This window comes from Geotrypetes seraphini, chromosome 2 (genome assembly GCF_902459505.1).
Source record: "Geotrypetes seraphini chromosome 2, aGeoSer1.1, whole genome shotgun sequence".
In the NCBI taxonomy this organism is placed as follows: domain Eukaryota; kingdom Metazoa; phylum Chordata; class Amphibia; order Gymnophiona; family Dermophiidae; genus Geotrypetes; species Geotrypetes seraphini.
The window spans coordinates 65,529,503-65,551,057 of record NC_047085.1 but is presented as its reverse complement, the minus strand read 5'-3'; the positions used below and the strand labels follow the sequence as shown (position 1 = coordinate 65,551,057).

The 21,555-nt window shown below is 42.2% G+C and overlaps 1 protein-coding gene across 2 annotated transcripts in view; it reads right to left on the bottom strand.

Moving 5' to 3' along the window:
• Positions 1–21,138, bottom strand: part of NCALD (neurocalcin delta) — a 173,596-nt gene extending 152,458 nt beyond the window's left edge. The window contains exon 1 of one of the 2 annotated variants that reach the window (XM_033935259.1): positions 21,053–21,138. In XM_033935259.1, the coding sequence (XP_033791150.1) occupies positions 21,053–21,081 (29 nt within the window). In that variant the 5' untranslated portion in view covers positions 21,082–21,138. The remainder of the gene's footprint in view (positions 1–21,052) is intronic. The other variant, XM_033935262.1, reaches the window with a different exon arrangement.
• Positions 21,139–21,555: the final 417 nt, after the last annotated feature.

Genomic DNA, 21,555 nt, shown 5'->3' with positions numbered 1-21,555 from the left:
TCCTATTAGAACATAAGAACTGCCATTGCTGGGTCAGACCAGTGGTCCATCGTGCCCAACAGTCCGCTCCCGCAGCAGCCCTTAGGTCAAAGACCAGTGCTCTAACTGAGTTTAGCCTTACCTGCGTACGTTCTGGTTTAGCAGGAACTTAGCTAACTTTGGGCCTGTTTTACAAAGCCGCACTAGCAGCTGCAGCGCGGTAACAGCCCCGAAGCCCACAGAGATTTAAAGGGCTTCGGGGCTGTTGCCGCGCGGCAGCCGCTAGCGCAGCTTTGTAAAACAGGCCCTTTGTCTTGAATCCCTAGAGGGTGTTTTCCCCTATAACAGCCTCTGGAAGAGCATTCCAGTTTTCCACCACTCTCTAAGTGAAGAAAAACTTCCTTACATTTGTACGGAATCTATCTCCTTTTAACTTTAGAGAGTGCCCTCTCGTTCACTCTACTTTGGAAAGGGTGAGAAACCTGTCTTTATCTACTAAGTCTATTCTCTTCATTATCTTAAATATTTCATTCATGTCCCCTCTCAGTCTCCTCTTTTCAAGGGAGAAGAGGCCCAGTTTCTCTAATCTCTCACTGTATGGTAACTGCTCCAGCCCCTAAACCATTTTAGTCGCTCTTCTCTGGACCCTTTCGAGTAGTACTGTGTCCTTCTTCATGTACAGCAACCAGTGCTGGATGCAGTATTCCAGGTGGGGGCGTACCATATCTCAGTACAGTGGCATGATAACCTCCTCCGATATGTTCATGATCCCCTTCTTAATCATTCCTAGCATTCTGTTCGCCCTTTTTGCCGCCGCCGCACATTGTGCGGACGGCTTTATCAACTTGTCGACCAGTACTCCCAAGTCTCTTTCCTGGGGGGTCTCTCTGAGTACAGCACTGGACATCCTGTATTCGTGTATAAGATTTTGTTACCGACATGTATCACCTTACATTTATCCACTTTAAACCTCGTTTGCATGTCGCAGCCCATTTCTCTTCGCAATCCTTCTGTGTCTTCACTACTCTGAATAACTTCGTATCATCTGCAAATTTGATCACCTCACTCATCGTACCAATTTCCAGGTCATTTATAAATATGTTGAAGAGCACAAGTCCAAGCACCGAACCCTGCAGCACTCCACTGGTGACGCTTTTCCAGTCCAAGTATTGTCCATTTACCCCCACTCTCTGTTTCCTATCCGCCAACCAGTTTTTAATCCACATGAGTATTTCACCCTCGATTCCATGGCTCGCAATTTTTTGAAGTAGTCGTTCATGTGAGACCTTGTCGAACACCTTCTGAAAATCCAGATATACAATGTCGACCGGATATACAATTGACTATCTGTATGTTAACTCCCTCAAAGAAGTGCAGCAAGTTCGTCAAGCAAGATCTTCCTTTGCTGAAGCCGTGCTGGCTGGTCTCATCAGATTGTGTCTGTCAAGGTGGTCAATGATGCGGTCCTTTATCAGCACCTCTACCATTTTTCCCGGTACTGAGGTCAGACTCACCGGTCTGTAGTTTCCTGGATCTCCCCTCAAATGTTTCTTGAAGATTGGCGTAATCTTTCCCGATTTGATCGACAGATTGGTTATTAGTTGAAGCAGTTCAGCTATAACCCCTTTAAGTTCCTTGATTACCCTCAGATGGATGCCGTCCGGTCCAGGGGATTTATCATTCTTAAGCCTATCAGTCTGCCTGCATACCTCTTCTAGACTGACCATCAACCCAGTCAGTTTCCCGTCTTCGTTTCCTGTGTATATCCTGTCGGCTTCCGGTATGTTGTGTATATCCTCTTCGGTAAATACAGATGCAAAAAATGTGTTCAGTTTGTCGGTGATGGCTTTGTCTTCCTTTAGCACTCCCTTTATTCTATGGTCATCCAACGGCCCCACCACTTCCTTCATGGGTCGTTTCCCCTTAATATATCGATAGAACGGCTTGAAGTTTTTTGCCTCCTTGGCTATTTTTTCCTTGTAGTCTCTTTTGGCCCCTCTTACCGCCTTATGGCACTTGCTTTGATGTTGTTTGTGCTTTTTCCAGTTTTCGTCCGTTTTTTATCTTTTCCATTACTTAAATGAAGTCTTCTTGTCTCTGATTGTTCCTCACTGCTACAGTGAGCCACACTGGTTCCTGGTTCTTTTTCTTCTTTGATCCCTTGTTGATATATATAGATTTTGCGTCTCGGTGACTGTGTCCTTAAAAAGGGACCATTCTTGCTCTAGCGTTTTTACAGTGCTTATCCTCTTCTTAATCTTCTTCCCCACCATGAGTCTCATCCCATCGTAATTCCCTTTTCGGAAGTTCATTGCTGTGGCCGTCGTTCTGGATCGATGTTTTGCCCGTGTCCAGGCTGAAATGGATCATATTGTGAACACTGCTTCCCTGTCCCTTCTACTTCTACTCCTTGCGCCAGTCTTCGTAGTCCATTTAGAATTAAGTCCAGAATTGCATTTCCTCTCATATTTTCCTTGACAAGTTGTTCCAGGAAGCAATTGCCCACAGCATCCAGGAACTTGGTCTCCCTACTGCAGCCGGAGGTGTCTAAGTTGCAGTCTATCCCTGGATAATTGAAGTCGCCCATGATAACTGCATTGCCTCCCTTGCAGTTGCGTTCAATCTTGTCCGTCAGTTTCTTTGGACTGCCCTGGGGGGTCGATAGCAGATGCCAATCTTTGTTTCCGTTCCATTTGTTCCCGGTATTTTGGCCCATAGAAACTCTATCTTATTTTTCGTTTCCAGCGTGTTCTCTCCGGTAGACTCAATTCCCTCTTTGAAGGCATCTACAATACCCCCACCTTTTTGTCCTACTCTGTCTCTGTGTTATAGCTTGTATCCCGGTAGCATAGTGTCCCAGACATCTTCCTCGTTCCACCATGTTTCCGTGATGCCGATGATGTCAAGGTTATCTTTTTGTGCCATAGCTTCCTCCTTGTGTTCTTGTACATACACTTGAGTTTGCGGCCTGTTACTTTTTTGTGTCCCTTTTGATCCGTCAAGATTTCTGCCTTGCCTATGATCCAGTGAATTTTCCCCGCAATCTTCCTACATGGTGGATAGTGCAGACCCTTGAGGCACCCCTTTCCTCATCAATCGTAATCTTAATTTACCATATATTATAATGTAAGTTTATAGTTTGAACCTAGAGGTGTAATGGTACATTTTTACTAACTCCAACTCTGACTACACCCAAAATTGCTTCTGACTTTGACTCCACAAATCTGACTCCACAGCCCTGAATCTGAAGGTCAACAAAATTATCTGGGTATCACTCTTGATCACTCCTTTCCTTTACCAGAGGGTAAATGTGAGAGTGTAGCAATCTGCTTTGCTGATTAGCCAGTGTGAGATGAGATGCCAAGCTTTAACGGCACTCAAATTGCCCATACCTACAAGGTAGACAGGACTTTTAACATGAGCATACAACATCCTCCTCATTCTTTAACACGTCATCTAAATTTAAGCACTATTTGTGCACTTAAATTTATAGAATACTGCCATTCATGCTGTTAAGTGTACATTTAAACATCTAAATGGAAGTAGTGTGCCTAATCATTATTTTGCAATTAGGCATTAGCACAGCTTAATGCATAATTTGTTAGAGGGCACTTACAGGGCAGGGCTTGGGTGTATCATAGATGGGGTTGAAACATGTGTGTTACAGAATACTGTAAGCTACTCAAATTACGGTAATGCTATATTTAGGTATGCGCATTTACTGTACAACAGTCATTGACCTCTCATAGGTGCAAACTGATATTTAGACATGTCAATGCCAGTTTATGCTAGTATTCTATGAGAACACTTACAATAGGCTCACAGCTTGAGTACATATAAGCCCTAATTCTATAAATGACGTCCAGCTCAATTATTTTGAAGGCTTAATCAGCGCTGTTAATTAAAATTAGCACCTCATAACGTCGTGATGATTGCAGCCTTCCAACTACCTAGAAAGACCCTTGAACTAGGCTTGTTAGCTGAAACACAGCTCGTGTCGGGTCACGGTAGTCTTTTTCATGTTGATGTGGTCTTATTTTATCACTGTCCGAAGAAATCTTTAAGAAATAAAGGAAAGTCAAGAACATGTTTCTCCACCTTTTGTTTTCTTTTAGATTTGATGGCACCCGACCTCACATGCCCCGCCTATGGCCATGCCCACTTTTGAGCTGTGCGCTATAGGGAAGGTATGCGTGTAACTCCTAATTACTTCCAACTAGGAGCCTACTAACTCCAATAATTAATTGTTAGGGCTTAACTGACTAATTAGTTTACACGTCACTCTATGGTCCATGCTGAAATTTGGGCACCCTATACAGAAACAGGAGATTTGCGAATAGCGTATACTTTGATGGCACATAAAAAAATTAAATGAAGAACCTTAAGAGGGATACAAAGTACACACCAGTCCAGTGAGTCAAAAAAAAGCACCAAGGGCCTCAGAGGTGGGAATAGTGAAGGTATACTTTATTCAAAGACCCAACACAGACCGTGTTTTGGCACAAATTGCCTGCATCAGGGGTCCATACTGCTTAACTCCTTCACTCAGTCAGACTAAATACCAAAAAAGGTTCTTGATAAATAATTGAGTGGATCAAACCATCAAAACTCATCATGCAAGTCAGAACAGCGTGCATATGCTTTAGAACTAAAGGAGTTAAGTAGTATGAATCCCTGAAGCAGGTAATTTGTGCCAAAACATAGTCAGTGTCGGGTCTTTGAATAAAGCACAGAAACATAGAAATATGATGACAGATAAAGGCCATATGGCCTATCCAGTTTGCCCATCTGCCGTAACCATTATCTCTTTCTCTCTCTTAGAGATCCCACATGCCTGTCTCAGGCTTTCTTGCATTCAGACACAGTCTCTGTCTCCAGGAGACTGTTCCATGCGTCTACCACCCTTTCTGTAAAAAAGTATTTCCTTAGATTTCCTTCACTATTCCCACCTCTGAGGCCCTTGGTGCTTTTTTTTGACTCACATTTTTAAAAAACAAAAAATTGTGTGGGGGTGGGGGGGTTCTATTTGTTTTCATTTGCCAGAGACATAAAATGACATGGGTGATATTGAGTTTCACAGCAAGGAATACTTTTTGGGTATTGATGGGTTATGTCATAACACTTCCCCAGGTGGATTCAGACAAATGCGCATCTCTGTTTGCTGTGACACTACAGCAACAGGTGCTGAGTGGAAAAGGGGGGAGGAGTGTTGCACATAGCAAATAAAACTGTGTAACTAAATCAAAAAACCTGTTTTCTCTATTCTGGGCAGATACATAATGCATTCTTTGTACTGAGTTGCAGAGAAACTTTTCAAATCCCCAAGGCTAACTTCTGTGAGTATGTATGTCTGTACAGTATATCTTGTGTTATATCAGAGGTGGGAAAGTTATGGTTCTTAAGACAAATTTGCCCTTCTCTCGCTTGCGTGTGGTTCATGGGAGCAAAGTGGTTTCCGAGCCAAGTCCCAAGACTCACCAGACAGCAGCACCACTTCCCAGGAAAAGCCTGCTTATGCCCCGTGTCCGCTGGCTGTCACCATTTCCATCCCTCTAGGAGAGCACGCTGCCGCACTTCTGGTAACAACCATCCATCCTCTGAACCTGACCAGCTGGGACGCATGGGGTGTCTCTGTCACCCTCCCTAGGGGAAATAGCCTCACACTGCGGTTTAACTTCATGGGCAACTTTCAGCTCAGGGACCAGGAAACGTCTTTGAAAATCGCCTTCTCAAGAAATGAAAGCTTCTCATAGTCATTGCTTTCACAAAGGGATGAAGTCCACATTGGTATTCATCCAGTCAAAAAGGTTCCAGACGCTCGCTGCTGCCTGGCAACAGATCCAGTTCTCCACAGCTGCTATTCTCTCCATTTAAAACCCATGTTGCTACTTTATTTAGGTCAAAGCAAAAAATAGTTCTCTACTATGAATCATTTATATAGTGCATGAGTGGGCACACTTTATAGTTTATCTTTATTTATTTGATACATCATCCATTACTGGGAATAAATTAAAAGGTGTACAAACTGTCTTAAAACACATGAGGGGGCCTAAGGTACAGGGCAAGTGGTAAGTATAAAGCATATAAATATATTAGTTAAAATAAAACACAAGACATACAACAGACAACATTCAAATGAACAGCATAATGTTAGATACAAAAGGAGGAGGAGGTGGTACCTAATAGAAAACAAATGGGACAAAATACGAAACTGCTCCAGGTACTGTTCCCGCTAAGCCAGTGGTCTCAAACTTGCGTCCCGCCAAGTACTATTTTGAGGCCCTCAGTATGTTTATCATAATCAAAAAAGTAAAATAAAAGTTCCTTGATCATATGTCTCTTTAGCTACAAGTTACAATATTATTATTAAGACTTAGACAAAAGGAAAGATTTATAAACTATAAAGAGTCTTACCTCATTCAAAATTGTCATTTCTTTAATAAGACATTAACTAATTTTTCTGCAGCCCTTCAAGTACCTACAAATCCAAAATGTGGCCCTGCAAAGGGTTTGAGTTTGAGACCACTGCACTAAGCTGAGCAGGAGACCTCCACCTACAGTCCTGCCACTAGGGGGTGCTGTTTCACGATCACATTTTCAATAGTGAGGGTTAGGAAACCTCTGCAGGACTCCAGGGATCTTGCCTATCCCTAGTGCTTGAAAACACAATATTGAAGCACCACTACTTATCGGCAGCAATGCAGCTGGAGGACTCCCGCTCAGCTTAAAGGGAACAGTGTCTCCAGGACTGTGCTGATGGAGAGTGCTTCAGGGTCAGGGAGAGGAGGGAGCATGAGCTACAGTGCCCTCCAGAGCACAAGAGCTCTAGTCACAGCATCCAAGTCTCTCAGCAGTGGCATAATGATTTTCCAGCCTGGAGCCTGATATGCACCAGACAATGGATAACTGATCTTGGAACTGTGAGTTCTACATTCCCACTGGCTACTGCTACCACTACCCCCTTGTTAGGATATACAACTGTATTTCTATCACACCTCTCCATCTCCATCTCCCTTTCCCTTCCAGCCAGGAAAAATGAATGGCTCACATTTTTTAAAGGGAAAATTTCATGAGATCTTCCCTTCAGAAATCAGTTTGTATAGTGTTACCAGACATCCGGGAAAACCCGGAGATGGCCACTTTTTAGAGGACTGTCTGGGGGCCCAAAGGGATTTCCAAAACCCAGCAGTGGAAGTCACCAAGCTCAGGGCCGTGACTGGAGTGCCTGTGCACATGTGCGGATGTTGACGCGATGATATTACATGCACGTGATGTCATCGTGTCATGCGCAGAGGCCCTCCAGATGTGGCATGAGGGTGGGGCCATGGCAGAGTGGGCGGAACCAGGTATCCTGTTTTTTTTTAAAGAGGAAATTTGGCAACCCTAAACTTGTAGCTACAAAGTCCCCATGGACCAACAAACTACCCTGGCTGCTTAAAAACTGCCCCCTATAAGATGGAAATTAGAGGGAAAAGTTTAGTTAATTGACTATATAGGCCATTGGTACCATTATGTTTGCCTGAAGTTGTATATTTATATGTAATGGTGGAAATGTAAATAAAGGGTAAAGATTTTTCATGAGACTTTTTTTAGGCGGAGGAACCACAAAGTGCATTCTACGGCTTGATGTGAGTAACTGAGATTTTGAAGGCATCTACAATTCAATACAAGGCCTGGAAGATCTATATTTCCCCTACCAACAAACATCTTGGCTGTTTTTTGCATAAGAAGGATCCAAGGGTTACAGTATTTTTAAATGTTCCTTTAGCATGTTCTTTTCTGCTCATATATTTTTCTCTTTTGTGTTTGGTATACCTCTGCTTCTCCCATCCCCAGGGGACTGGATTTAAAGCAATTCCCTGCTACGGGGAGCTCAAAGGATCATACTGAAAAACAGACTGAAAGGGAAGTCACAGCAGAACGGAAGCTCCTTGAAAGTGAGGTTACAACTGAAAAACCCTTGAGAATATGCAGTTTTCAAGCATTTCGAGCAAAGATTGCAGGCAGCTAAAGAAAAAGTCCAGTAAAGGCGAGTGAGACCCTAGGTGTAGCTAAAATCCTGAAGTAAATCAAACTATTAGAACAGGGGTCCCCAAAGTCCCTCCTTGAGGGCCGAATCCAGTCGGGTTTTCAGGATTTTCCCAATGAATATGCATTGAAAGCAGTGCATGCACATAGATCTCATGTATATTCATTGGGGAAATCCTGAAAACCCGACTGGATACGGCCCTCAAGGAGGGACTTTGTGGACCCCTGTATTAGAATCTCTATTTGATCATCAGGATAGGGTTACCAGATTTTCCGTCTGGAAAATCCGGAACCCTAGACTCGCCCTCGTCTGCCTGTGCTAAAAACCTCTAACACCATTTAATAAAAGGAGCCCTTGGTGATTTACAACAATGAGCTGAGGATTGTAGAAGTCAAAGTTCAAATCCCAATTTTGCAACTGAAACTCCTTGTGCCCCAGTGCAAGCCACTTTATTCCAGGGGCCTGGTTAGAGTATAAGCTCTTTTAGGCAGGAACCTACCATAATTAAATGCTTATTGACCAGTGGCGTGCGGTCAAGGTCTTCAGGGGATTTGCCCCACCCCCTAAAGGCTATGAGGGCACTGCTCTGAATTTGATTGGTTGAGCAGGCACCAGGCAGATGCTGCTCAGCCAGATCAGTATTGTCAGGGTCTTCAGGGGGTTCAGAGAATCCAAAGCCCAAGAGTCCTGCTTTTCTTTTTTTGTTTGTTTACTTTTTGTTTGATGCAGTTTGACTGGTTGAGCAGGCTGCCTACTTAAGAAATCAAACTGCATCAAGCAAAAAAATTAACCAAAAAAAATTAAAAAGCAGAGCTGTAGAGCTGGGGATTCACTGAATCCCCTGAAAGCCCTCAATGCATGCCACTGTTACTGACATTATACAGTGCTGTAGGTCCAGTAGTGCTAGTACAAGGTTGAATATTAATAATAAACAGAACTCATTATGAAGCATGAACTTACATAGAAACAAAGAACTTATGACTAAGACTAAAGCATGTGAAGTTAGGTGTGTGCGTGTGGAGGAAAGTCACTGGGTTTCTGCCCTGAGCAGCTGCTGTGACAGGCAGGCCCTCTTGTGACACTGACATTACAAACACCCAGTTAAGCAGATTATACGTGTAAATAGTGGAAAACAGATCTAAAAGGCAGAGAACACTGCTAGGCTGGTTTCACTTAAGATGTAATCTGTATTGTCAGAAATCCAATATATCTTTGCTAATGGATTTCTAGTAGTAACAATATTGCAATGTTTAAAATAAATAGAACGCCTATTGATTGTCTGGATTACTGTTAAACAGAGAAAATCTTACCGTATATATTTGAATATAAGGTTTGATTTATGGGCCTAAAAATGGGGGTCTCATCGTATTTTCAGGTCAGCACCCATCTGCCCCCCCTTCCTGACTTGTTGTAGGCCTCCGCCAAGCCTGCCATATGGCCTGGTGGGACGGGACATGAGGGATCCCTCCTGTCCCAGCCAACTCTGACAATTTTTTTTTTACCTCCCTCCCCCTGCATACCATTTTGAATCCCTGGTGGTCCAGTGGTGTACCGGGTAGGAGCGAGCTTTCTGTGCTCCTGTCCCATGCTGAGCTCCTCCCTGGATGGCTGCTGCGATTTCTTGCAGTCCAGCGGTGTACCAGGTAGGAGTGAGCTTTTTGGTATCATCAGGCCTATATTCTGCGTCAGGGTATGTACTGGATCCTGCCTAACCTCATGGAACATTATCCAGAATGGTTAATTTTGGAATGGAAAATTATGTCGCCAATGCGCCTATCCCATGTATTGGACATTAAATTACCTAGTTATGCTAAGATAATAACATTATTTTGGATACATGGAAGACCCTGAGATGTATAAATAAATTAACTGAAATTCCTATAGAACAGTCTTTAGGTCAATCCCTATGGCTGAACTCCAAGATACAAATAGGCGGGACTCAAATTGCCTGGAAGGATTGGATGCAAGTAGGCATAAGAACATTAGAGGATGTTATTTCAAATGGGAAATTGCTTGAATTTTCACGGTTGCAACACTCTTTTGATATCTCAAAATTTCAATTTTATAAATGGTTGCAACTGAAGCAGGCTATTCAGAAAGGGTTCCCTGAGTGGCGTAATTTAAAAATTTTTTATAGCCTGCAACTCCTTTGATTTCAGGCAGACATGGTAGGACATCAAGCTGCTAAGTGGTATAAATTAATATCTGAACTTATGAATAAAAAACCCAAAAACGCTCTTAGAGATATTTGGAGCGCCGAGATTAAGCAATTTATTTCTGCATCTCGATGGCCACATATTTGGTCTTGGAGGATGGGGTGTATAGCATCAGCATCTATGAAACAAACTTGGGTTTTTTTGTTACATCGTTCTTTTTGGACCCCAGTTAGACTGAATAAGTTAGATAATTCTAGATCTAATAGATGCTGGCACTGTACCTAGACATAGGAACATTAGATCATTTGCTGTTTTATTGCCCTAAGATACTGATTTTTTGGAAATCAATTTGGGGACATATTCATAATATTTTAGAATCTGAGATTCCTTTAATTTATGAAGTAGTATTTTGCGGTACAATTTGCATATCAAAGATCCCCTAGAAGACAAATATAAAAGACGTCTTTTTAAAATTATGACAAGTGCAGCTATACAATTGATTACAAGGAACTGGAAAAACTGGGATCGTCTTAACTTTACATTCTGGTGGGCAAGTCTATGTCTAATCTATAAATATGAGAAAATGAGAGCTGATTTGATAGGGAATATTACAAACTTTAAATTAATTTGGGATCCATTAACGTCTTTTGTAGAATTATTATAGTTATGTTTTTTGTTGTTAGATAAAATGCACATCCGAGGGTGGGTGGGGGAGGAATATAAGTTTTTTAATTGATTATTTTTATGAATGGTAATTGGGGGGAAGGGTGGTATTTTTGAGGATTGATAAATAAGTCTGAATGGTTATATGTGTGTAATTTATGTTTTACAAATGTATAGTGTATTTCGGAAATTAAGATGAAATTTTATAGATATCTTAATGATAGTGAATAAGGTGGGTGGGAGGAGGGTATTAACCTGTATTAATCCTGTAATATATTAAGTGATGTCTAAAGTGTACAATGTTTTAATTATCTCTATTTTCACTTGTTAAAAGTGTTTTTAAAATTACAAAATTGGATAGCTCTAAGTCTAATAGATGTTGGCACTGTCATCTCGAAGCAGGGACTTTAGATCATTTATTATTCTATTGTCCATTTATTATGAATTTCTGGAAATCAATTTGGGACCAAATTAATTGTTTATTAGATAACCCAGTGGCATTATCATATGACACTGTGCTATTTGGTATGGCAATGAGAGCAAAAAGTCAGATTTTTACAAACAATAACAAATTATTACTCATAATGACTGGTGTTGCCATTCCGCAAATTACATATAATTGGAAAAACTGGAGTAGATTAAATTATAATTTTTGGTGGAATTCCTTATGTCATATATATAAAATGGAGAGATTTCTGGCAATACAGCGGGATAGTTTCAAGAAATTTCAAGATGTTTGGGAGCCATTAACAAAGTATTGTACTGATTAGATGAGATTTTCTTTTCCCTTAAATTTACACGTTCAATTGTGAGGGAAGGGGGGGGAATTTTATAATTATGTATTGTATAAGTATTGATTATTTGATAGGTAAGGGGGGAAGGGGGGGAGTTAAGTATTTATCACTGTTACCATTGATGATTATTAAGTGATATAGATATTGTTAATTTGTTTGGACATTTTATCACACTTATTGTAAGTTTGAAAATGAATAAAGAATTTAAAAAAAAAAATGAATAAAGATTAATTTAAAAAAAAAAAAAAAGCTTGCTCTTGCCCGGTACACCGCTGGACCACCAGAGATTCAAAAAGGTATGCAGGGGAGGCAGGAGGGAGGTATAAAAATTGTCAGAGTCAGCCAGGACAGAATACAGGAGGGATCCCTTCTGGCCCAGCCTATCACTGGACCATCAGATCATACTATAGGCTCAGTGGAGGCCTACAGGACATCAGGAAAGAGGGAGGACAGGGTACAGGGAAGGGAGATGGGACAGGGTGGAGAGCAAGGCAGGCAGTGTGGGGGACTGGGTGCAGAGCCTGGCAGGGAGTGAGGGGGGCTGGGTGCAGATCCTGGCAGGACAGGGCAGGGCAAATGAATATTAACCCCCTGGCTTATATTCAAGTCAACCTTTTTTCCTCCTTTTTTTGGGGAAAAAGGGTACTATGATTTATATTTGGATCGTCTTATATTAGAGTATATACAGTACCTATTCATGGATGAGAGGAAGTTACAACAGGATTCAAATTCAACAATATTTACAGTGATCATGACATGAGTGATCATTGTACCCTCTGCCAACCCAGACCTCAATTCAACTATTTGTTTCTAATGCAGCGATAATGTGTTTCCACAATCAAAACAAGAGCTTTCGCCAAGTAATTGCTATAACAAGAACCCACTATAATTACATCTTACTTCCTCTGATGCAACGTGGCCTAGATAATTTCATGCAGTGAGATGATTTATTGTATCAGCTGTTGCAAAGAATAACCCCTAGAAGTGAGATTGACTCTGTCCTTGGTAACCTTGCATATTATTTACCATTTTACAGGATGAAATCTATAATAACAATACTAGCATATTTATATACTGTGCCTGAATGGTTTACAAATGATCAACAAATTACATAGAACTAAGAGAGAAAAAATTGCAAAGCATTACATAAGCTAAAAAGGACATAAAATACAGCATAACAGTTATAAAATTCACTAACCAACAAATTTCTGAAATTAGAAATGAACTTTTAAGAAGTGTCTTCAATAGGTAGGGAATTCCACAGCAATGAAACCACCTCCAATATAATTGCTTACTATTGTGTTTCCCCAAAAATAAGACCTACCCCGAAAATAAGCCCTAGCAGGATTCGCTGGCAGTTTCCCTTCCTTCCCTCCCATCCCTTGTGCAGCAGATCCCTTAAGCGAGCACTACCCCCCCAAGCATCCGCACCCGCTGCGCAGCCAAATCCAAATCCACATCCTTCTTTCCCTCCCATCGGAACCCATCCGTGAGCCCTACTTACCTCCCTAAGCAGGGTCGGGCCAGCAGCCCTCTAACAGGCTGCTTTGGCCTTGTCCGTCCGTGAACTCTGCCGCGTTACTGATGATATCATCAGTAAAATGGCAGAGTTCACAGGCGGACAAGACCAAAGCAGCCTGTTAGAGTGCTGCTAGCCCGACACTGCTTATGGAAGTAAATAGGGCTCACGGCCGGGTTCCAATGGGAGGGAGGGAAGGATAAGGATTCGGCCGCGGCTGGTGCGGGAGCTCGGGCGGGGGGCAGTGCTCACTGAAGGGTCCTGCTGCACGAGGGATGGGAGGGAAGGGAGGAAAGATGCTGCACATGTGGGGAGAGAAAGGAAAGAGGAAGAATTGGGGTGAAGGAGAGGAAGGGAGAGATGATCATGTACATACCCTAAAAATAAAACCTAGTGCCTTTTTCGGGCCTAAAATTAATATAAGACACTGTCTTATTTTCGGGGAAACATGGTAGTTGAGGAGGAACATGATTTTTTTAAAATATTGAGTGATAACCATAATGATTTGACTACAATATTAAATGAGCTGAAAAATATCAAGAGCAAATGAAGACTAAGAAGTGAGAATTATGGCTGAATGCTGTGTACTGTACAACTTTTTTGTAATGGCTTTTTATGTATTTTAATTGTAAACCACTTCATTTGCTATAAAGTAAGATATGCAGTGTATGAAATAAATATAACCTGTAACCTGTACTTCTGAGGCATACCGCCTCAGAACTCAGAGATTAATAACCACCTATCCATGAAGAGCCACGTACAATCAATAATAAAACAGTCTTTCCTGGTGATGAGAAAGCAAAGATCCATCAGAATATACTTCAAAATAGAGGCTTTCTGAATTTTAGTGCAATCCCTAATCCTATCTCGACTAGACTACTGTAATATAACACTAGTGCTTTGCTCTAGAACGATGCTATCATGCCTACTACTAGCTCAAAATGCAGCAGTAAGACTCATATATGGACTATGGAAATCAGAACACCTAAAGCCCTACTATATAAAACTATATTGGCTGCTGATAACCGAAGGATCAAGTTTAAATTAGGCACCACTGCCTTTAAGATCCTGAGAGGGAATGCCCCCAACTACCTAACGCAGTTGGCAGTTCTACACCAGGGTGCCTACAACACCACCAGAAATCTTTTCCACTTAAAAATTACCAGCATGTACAATCCAATCCAATATCAATTAGCAAAATTCTGGAACCAGCTACCATTTACACTATGATCTTGTGACCACTATCTCAGAGTCAAGAAACTTCGAAAAGCATTTCTATATTAAGACAGGAAGCTAACCACAGAGAGTGGGGGTAAATGGGCAATACTCGGACTGGAAGAGCGTCACCAGTGGGGTGCCGCAGGGCTCGGTGCTTGGACCTATACTCTTCAACATCTTTATAAATGATCTGGACATAGGTAGCACAAGTGAGGTGATTAAATTTGCGGATGACACAAAGTTATTCAGAGTAGTGAAGACGCAGGGGGATTGCGAAGATCTACAAAGTGACATAATCAGGCTCGAGGAATGGGCATCGACATGGCAGATGAGGTTCAATGTGGATAAGTGTAAAGAGATGCATGTCGGTAACAAAAATCTCATGCACGAATACAGGATGTTCGGGGCAGTACTTGGAGAGACCTCCCAGGAAAGGGACTTAGGAGTTCTGATAGACAAGTCGATGAAGCCGTCTACACAATGTGCAGTGGCGGCGAAAAGGGCAAACAGAATGCTAGGAACGATAAAGAAGGGGATCACAAACAGATTGGAGAAGGTTATCATGCCACTGTACTGGGCCATGGTGCGCCCTCACCTGGAGTACTGCGTACAGCACTGGTTGCCGTACATGAAGAAAGACACAGTACTACTTGAGAGGGTCCAGAGAAGAGCAACTAAGATGGTTAAGGGGTTGGAGGAGCTGCCGTACAGTGAAAGATTAAAGAAACTGGGCCTCTTCTCCCTCGAACAGAGGAGATTGAGAGAGGACATGATCGAAACATTCAAGGTACTGAAGGGAATAGACTTAGTAGATAAGGACAGGTTGTTCACCCTCTCCAAGGTAGGGAGAAGAAGAGGGCACTCTCTAAAACTGAAAGGGGTTAGATTCCGTACGAACGTAAGGAAGTTCTTCTTCACCCAGAGAGTGGTGGAAAACTAGAACGCTCTCCTGGAGGCTGTCATATGGGAAAACACCCTCCAGGGATTCAAGACAACATTAGAAAAGTTTCTACTGAACAAGGACATACGCTGGTAGGGCTAGTCTCAGGGCGTTGGTCTTTGACCAAAAGGGCCGCTGCGTGAGCGGACTGCTGGGCATGATGGACCACTGGTCTGACCCAGCAGCAGCAACTCCTATGTTCTTATGTAACTGAAATGGTAATTGTAAAAGCCCATTTTTAAACTATCTAATGCAACTCCTGGGACAAAACAAATAACCAATGTTGATCTACTTGTATTATTAACTATATATTTGAAACTATGACCTAACTGTATTAGTAGTTATACTGATCAACTCTATTGAATGGCTGTATTAATCTGTCCATTGTTATTACCTGGACAACTAATCTTGAACTGAATACATAAAAGTGGAATAGAAAATCTGATTAACATAACATAACATTTTTAAAACTTTGTATAATTCTGCTATATTCCTTGAAGCAAAATGCAAGTGCAAAGAAGCATGACAGTGCCTACCAACACAACCAACGGGAACATTAAAGAAGATATATTTTACGTGCTCATAGATTGGGGCTGGTGTGTTCAGTCTCTTGAATTAAAAGAAAGGATCAGTCTAGAACAGGGGTAGGCAAGTCCGGTCCTCGAGAGCCACAGGCAGGACTGGTTTTCAGGATATCCACAATAAATATGCACGAGATAGATTTTCATCTCAAGGAGGCATAGAAACATAAACATAGAAACATAGAAAGATGACGGCAGAAAAGGGCTACAGCCCATCAAGTCTGCCCACTCTTCTGACCCACCCCATCAAGTCTGAGTGCTAATGACCCAGATCCTTAGCTCGACCCCCATAGGGATCCCACGTGGATGTCCCATTTATTCTTAAAGTCTAGCACGCTGGTGGCCTTGACCACCTGCACCGGAAGTTTGTTCCAGTGATCTACAACCCTTTCTGTGAAGAAATACTTCCTGGTGTCACCATTAAATTTCCCTCCTCTGAGTTTGAGCGGGTGCCCCCTTGTGACCGAGGGTCCCCTGGGGAAGAATATATCGCTTTCCGCCTCGACACGACCTGTGATGTACTTAAATGTCTCAATCATGTCTCCCCTTTCTCTACGCTCCTCAAGAGTGTATAGCTGTAGTTTGCCCAGTCTTTCTTCGTATGAGAGACTCTTGAGTCCGGAGACCATTCTAGTGGCCATTCGCTGGACAGATTCAGCTCGAAGCACATCTTTTTGGTAGTGTGGTCTCCAAAATTGCACACAGTATTCCAGGTGAGGTCTCACCATGGCTCTGTAAAGCGGCATTATGACTTCAGGTTTGCGGCTGATGAAGCCTCTATTGATACATCCCAACATCTGCCTTGCCTTGGATGAGGCCTGCTCCACCTGTTTGGCAGCCTTCATATCTGCACTGATGATTACTCCCAAGTCCCGTTCTTCTGAAGTCCTAGCTAGTGTTTCCCCATTTAAGGTGTAAGTTTTGCATGGATTTCCGCAGCCGAGATGCATGACCTTACATTTCTTAGCGTTGAAGCCCAGCTGCCATGTCGAGGACCAGTTTTCCAACGTGATCAAATCCTGCGTCATATTATCCTTGAGATTGCTTTCACTTACTATATTACACAGTTTGGCGTCGTCGGCGAACAATGTTACTTTACCCTGAAGCCCTTGGGTCAAGTCCCTTATGAATATGTTGAAAAGGGATGGTCCCAGGACCGAGCCCTGCGGCACTCCGCTAGTCACTTCCGATGTCTCAGAGAGGGTGCCGTTGACCACCACCCTCTGAAGTCTTCCACTCAGCCAATCGTTGACCCATGCAGTTAGTTTCTCACCTAACCCCATCGACTTCATCTTGTGCAATAGTCTGCGGTGTGGGACACTGTCAAAAGCTTTACTGAAATCCAAGTACACTATGTCCAGAGACTCTCCCGAGTCTAACTTTCCCGTCACCCAATCAAAGAAGCTGATTAGATTGGATTGGCATGACCTACCCCTAGTGAATCCATGTTGACAGGGATCCCTTAGGTTCCCCTCGTCCAAAATCGTGTCTAGTTTACCTTTAAGTAAAGTTTCCATGAGTTTACATACTACTGATGTGAGACTTACTGGTCTGTAATTTGCAGCCTCTGCTCTGCAACCTTTTTTGTGCAGAGGAATGACGTTGGCTGTTTTCCAGTCCAGGGGGACTCTCCCCGTACTTAGGGAGAGATTGAAGAGTACTGCTAATGGTTTTGCCAAAACATCGCTTAGCTCTCTGAGCACTCTTGGGTGCAAATTGTCCGGTCCCATGGCTTTGTTCACCTTAAGTCTTGACAGTTCACTGTAGACATCAGCAGGTGTGAACTCAAAATTCTGAAATGGATCTTCCATGCTTTGCTTCATTTCCAGCCTTGGCCCGTGCCCTGGTGCCTCGCAGGTAAAGACCGAGCAGAAGTAATCATTCAGCAGTTTGGCTTTATCGGAATCTGTTTCCACATAATTCCCGTCTGGCGTTCTAAGGCGTACTATCCCATTTGTGTTCTTCTTCCTGTCACTAATGTACCTGAAGAAGGATTTGTCCCCTTTCTTAATGTTCTTCGCTAGAGTTTCTTCCATTCGAAGTTTGGCCTCCCTGACTGCTGTTTTGACCGCTGCAGACTTTGTCTTGTATTCAATGTTTGCTTCCTTCTCCCCGGTGCGTTTGTATAAGAGAAATGCTCTTTTCTTCTCCTTGACGCGGTTCGAGACCTCATCAGTGAACCATTTGGGTCTCTTGTTTCTTTGTTGTTTATTTACCGATTTAATGTAGCGGATAGATGCCTCATGAAGGGTCGACTTCAAGGTTGACCACATAGCTTCCACATTATTAGTTACTTCTTGAACCTGTAGTGTCTGATGAACGAAATCTCCCATGCTTGCGAAGTCAGTGCCCCGGAAATCCATCTCATACATATTCATTGTAGATATCCTAAAAACCTGACCTGCCTTTGGCTCTCGAGGATCGGAATTGCCTACCCCTGGTCTAGAAGAAAATGATCATTGGATTTAAAGTGCTCTCTCCAAAGATACTTCTACAATGTTTCCACTAGTGCTGGAGTAATTCTTTGCCTGCATCACAAATGATTTGAACTAAGGAGATGAAGTATACATTCATATGATGTCATTTGCACCTAAACACTTTCAGATTGAACACAGAAAAGGAGCTGAAAGTCCTGAGATCCAATATGTTGCACTTTGAAGAAATGCCTTTGTATTCACTTAGCCATGATTACAAAGATGCATCATCTTGTACATATCCAACATGTTTTAATATAGGGACCACACTGTCTTTTACCTCTTATATAAGCACATCATTTTTTTCACCAAAGCCAGGGAAGGGGTAAAACGCGGACCTGACGGACCTCGCGGATCTAAACCCGCACGGCCTTAAAAATCTGAGGTCCCTGACCGTGCCACTTGTAGTTTCTGTCTCTTACAGACCTCTATGAGATTTTAGCGCTGACGGATCCGTCTCAGCATAGGGAGGGAAAAGTATTAGGATCCGTCAGCGCTAAAATCTCATCGAGGTCTTGAGGCCCACGTTTTACCCCCTTCTTCAAGAAAGGCAGAGCGGAGGGGTACATCGAGCAATTCAGAGGAAGGAAAGCAGCCGAGGCTCTGCCTCATGCCTACGATCCTCAGACTGAACCCCGGCAGCACCCAGCAACGTTTGGAGACTTCTTTTCCATAACGCACGTCCGAAACCTTTGTCCCCGCTCTCTTGGCTTCTGCTCTGCCGCTCCAGCACTAGTCTCTGGCTCTGACAGACCTCGATGAGATTATAGAGCTGACGGATCCTAATACTTTTCCCTCCCTCTGCCGAGATGGATCCGTCAGCGCTAAAATCTCACGGAGGTCTGTCAGAGACAGAAACTACAAGTGGCAGGGACACGGACCTCAGATTTATAAGGCCGTGCGGATTTAGATCCGCCAGGTCCGTCAGGTCCGCGTTTTACCCCTTCCCCCAAAGCCACTATCCATTTTCACTTGAAGTGAGGAAATGCGTGATTCTCAAATTTAGAGCCCTTTAATTTAATTCAGTACAATAAGGTACTTATATGCTTAATCATTCAGGTGCTTTCTTTCGGTATAATAGCATGCTTTTAAAACATTTCTCCATTATCTACGCACATGTCCATAAATTTAGTTCTTGTCTTATTTACTACTACTACTACTATTTATTATTTCCATAGCGTTGAAAGACGTATGCAGCGCTGTACAATTTAACATACGATAGACAAAAGTCCACCAACATGACCACTAAAAACCTTTCATATGCAACAAGATGAATATGGACTTAACACTTTATATCTGTTTCTTTTTCGACTTATAATGCTACAACTTAATTTAATGCTCTTATTCAAAATTTGGCCTCACTGTTAGTACAAAAAATATATATAAAACAAAATAGCTGAAATGATCATGCTGAAATTAGAATATTTTGAGGTTTCTTTTTAACCTTATCTTGCATTCATCAAACAAATGAGTTTGCAAAGAATACACATATACAGCCATGTCACCAAGCAGCCAGGGATAGCTTGAGCAAGAGACTGTGAGAATAAACAGTTCCTCTAAATATTTCATGCACTACAAAAAAAAAATCTATAAAAAGCAGAATTAGTTTTATACACAGTAAACGGACATCTTTTGTGGCAAGATGAAAAAGAGTTTTCAGTCATTTCATCCACTCTAAACATTTTTATCATGAGAGGCTTTATAAACTTCTAAAAATGTACAATATACTAAAATATATGGCCTTCATGGACAGAAGGCTAGATGGAAAACATGAACAAAAGAGAAACAAAGGTTTGCTGTGAAAGACACAGTAGGAAGGCTTCCAATGATTGGAGACAAAAAAGCAAAGGCATTAAATTACTTCACAGTTAATAAGCGTGTGGTTTAAAAATGCACAAGGTTTGATGTCTTTTCCCACATCACAAACTCTTCAATAAAATCATCACTGCTTTAGGAACAAAATAAAAGTAATAGATTAATAACTACTTGTAGCTCGTTCCAGAAAATGGTTAGTTTCATACAGAATCTATACGGTTATCATTATGCTTTAATCTTTTACAGACAAGAGGATATTTGATCAGAGAATGCAGAAGAGTTTGCCAATATACATCTTTGCAAGTTTTAAGGACTGCAACTTTCATCTAGGAATCACAAACATTTCCTTAAAATAAGCAGTAACTGAACCTTATACTGTAAGAAGTAGAATACCATAGTTACTACTTAAATTTTCCAAACCGTTGCCCTATACAGAATGCAAAATTAAAGCCTTACAAAAGCATCTCATTTGAACAGACTTGGTTTCCTACTGCATTTATCTGTCCTTCCTTCTTGGAAAGCCTAGCTGTGATGTACAATACATAATCAAGCAACAGTGTGAAAAAAAACAACATTAAGACAAATTCTCTGAAGTACGCATCATAGACACCAACTGAAATGCAACTTCCTGTCTTTAGATTAACACAGAAGATAGTGTATATGGGATTTGTCGCCCCTCCCCCCCGGTACTAAAATAGCAAGCATGAGAAGCAGATCGTGGATTCACTCTTAGCAAATAAGTGGACGTTCTTTTACATTTTTCTGATGCCGCTCTCCCATGCTCGTTCTGTCAAATGTGCTTCAAGCCACAGCAGAAAGATGGATCCACGATGCAACGCTCTGCGCCTACAACCCACGCCACAAAAGCAAGCGGATAACGTTACCTGGCAGGCTGGAAAGTGAAGTCTAACATGCCATGCTCCGGCAGCCCCTGAGAAACGGCAGCAGCCCCGGCAGGGATAAGTCCGGCATGCACAGGATTCTCCCCAGCCTCTGGCTTTGCAGACTCAGGCATACGCTCTGCCTGGAGCTGACGTCAAAGTCCCTGTCACATGGCCAGTTGAGAGCCAAGAGAGCATTGGTTGTCGTAGCAACGGCAGCCCTGCTCTGGAATGATTTCAATAGGTCATCTGTCACCCTGGCTGTACTTTTGAACCATTATGGGCCATCTGACAACCCAAACAGCAGAACCCGTTTTAAGTTAGAATGGCTGCAGCTTCAGCCAACTTTTTTTTATTATTATTATTTCTCCTTAGATGTTTTAAATCAGGTTCACTTTCTAAGAACTGTCTTAAGTTCAAAACTCGTCCATTTCTTTCACTAGAAAATGATCTCTCAGTGCATATTTGGAGCAACTTTCTTGACTCTAGTGTTGTAGAATGAAACC